Here is a 1,621-nt window from a genome sequence, read left to right on the forward strand (position 1 = left end):
TTCCCAAGCCGAATGAATGAGATTATATTCTGAAGAGTTCCTACCATCACTCTCAACACTAAAGGAAATAAAATTGAATTTGAGAAAACAGCTAAGTCGGTTTGCATGCAACGTTTGGACCAAAAAGCCTTGGAAATTTAGTGTTTAAAAATGGAACACCATCCTGCTTTTGGGGAACAAGGGCACAGTCTGGCATACACACAATCACACAGTACCAAAGCAGCATGCTGATTTTACATATTTGAGTTAACTGAGATTTGTAGAAGGATCCGCACTACAAATAAAAGCTGCCACGTGGATTACCCGTACCTCTCGAAATGGAGCCAGAACTGAAAACTCCAATGCACGTCTGACACCTCTGCTCTGGAGCCCACCCCGCCCTCACCCTCATCCCCACTCCCACCCTGCTCTGCACCGAACACATTCGCACTGCAGTTGAGAAAGGACCACATCGCAAATGATCTCTGTAGACTCACAGGCACACTTTCCATTTCGAATGAACGAATCCATCTTGGAGCTAAAAGGGAGCTATCTGCTTCTGCTTGCCGCCTCCTGCCAGGTAGATAAGCTATTCCCACTTTACAGATAAGGTAAATACGAACCACAAGCTAGGAGGGTCAGAATGGCTTTATCATGGACTGAGGGCTGTAGCGACAACAGCGTAGTACTGAATCCAATGATTCCCACGAACACGTACGGGGCGCATGAAACACAGGGGGAACTGGGCAATCATGCAGGTGGACATCGAAATACACTAAGCAATCAGAGTCACCGTGAAAAAATCATGCAGCTTAAGTAGCGAGCCAGAGCTGTGCAAATTAGCCCTCAGTCGGAAAGAAGGACGCGGGCGGAGGGGAGCCTTGCGGGGGAAGAGGGGTGGGTGGGGACAGTTGGGTGAAAACAGAAGAGGAAAGGGGGCGGAAGGGACTCTCATGGTTCTGTTGCAGTTTCTGGGGAAGAGAATCGGAGACTCTTCTCCGATTCTACCATATGGTTTTTTTTCTGCCACTATTGTGGAAACAACATAACTTGTAGTCAACCACATTCCTCTGGTGGCAACAGGGGTAAGATACACTGCAAAGGCAGAAGCGCCGGGTCAACGCCTCTTGTGTCCCCGTAAACGTGCAGGCGGGTGCGTGAGGCTCGGGGACAGGCACAGAGTCGCTGGGAGGGACTCGTCAGATCCCCTGGCCCGACGGGGAGATGGTTTCCTGCAGAACGAGGTGCAGGAGGTGGTTCTGCTCGGCGCTCAACAGGGGCCACAGCTCCACCTGCAGCGACTTGACGGCTTCCGTGTCCTTCTCGTGGGTGGCCATGACCAAGGACTGCAGCAGCAGGAAGAGCTCCTCGGGAAGCGGGCCGCTGCTGTCCTGCCCGTGGCCGTCGAAGGCCTCCCAGGAGTACTTCTCCAGGGTGTGCGCGTGCTCCGGCAGGAGCTTGGCGGGCGGCGGCTGCAGCAGCAGCAGCAGCAGCACGCGGGACACCTCGCAGCGGACCAGCACGTCGGCGAAGGCGCCCAGCGCGGCGGGGGAGGGCGCGGCCGCGGCCCCCGCGCCGGGCAGGAGCAGGGCGAGCGGTGGGGCGGAGGCCGCGCCGGCCCCGGGCTGCGGCGCCGGCGGCT

General features: G+C 56.0%; 1 protein-coding gene across 1 annotated transcript; it reads right to left on the minus strand.

Annotated features, from left to right (window-relative positions):
* Positions 1-44: 44 nt before the first annotated feature.
* On the minus strand, positions 45-1,616 carry LOC114891278 (factor VIII intron 22 protein-like; the record flags this gene model as incomplete). The annotated part of the gene is made up of 1 exon (XM_029215485.1): positions 45-1,616. A coding segment is annotated over one exon (438 nt), but the record flags the coding sequence as incomplete, so codon positions are not given.
* Positions 1,617-1,621: the final 5 nt, after the last annotated feature.

This window comes from Monodon monoceros, unplaced genomic scaffold, assembly GCF_005190385.1.
Source record: "Monodon monoceros isolate NGI ecotype Baffin Bay Population unplaced genomic scaffold, NGI_Narwhal_1 Contig7374_ctg1, whole genome shotgun sequence".
NCBI lineage: Eukaryota > Metazoa > Chordata > Mammalia > Artiodactyla > Monodontidae > Monodon > Monodon monoceros.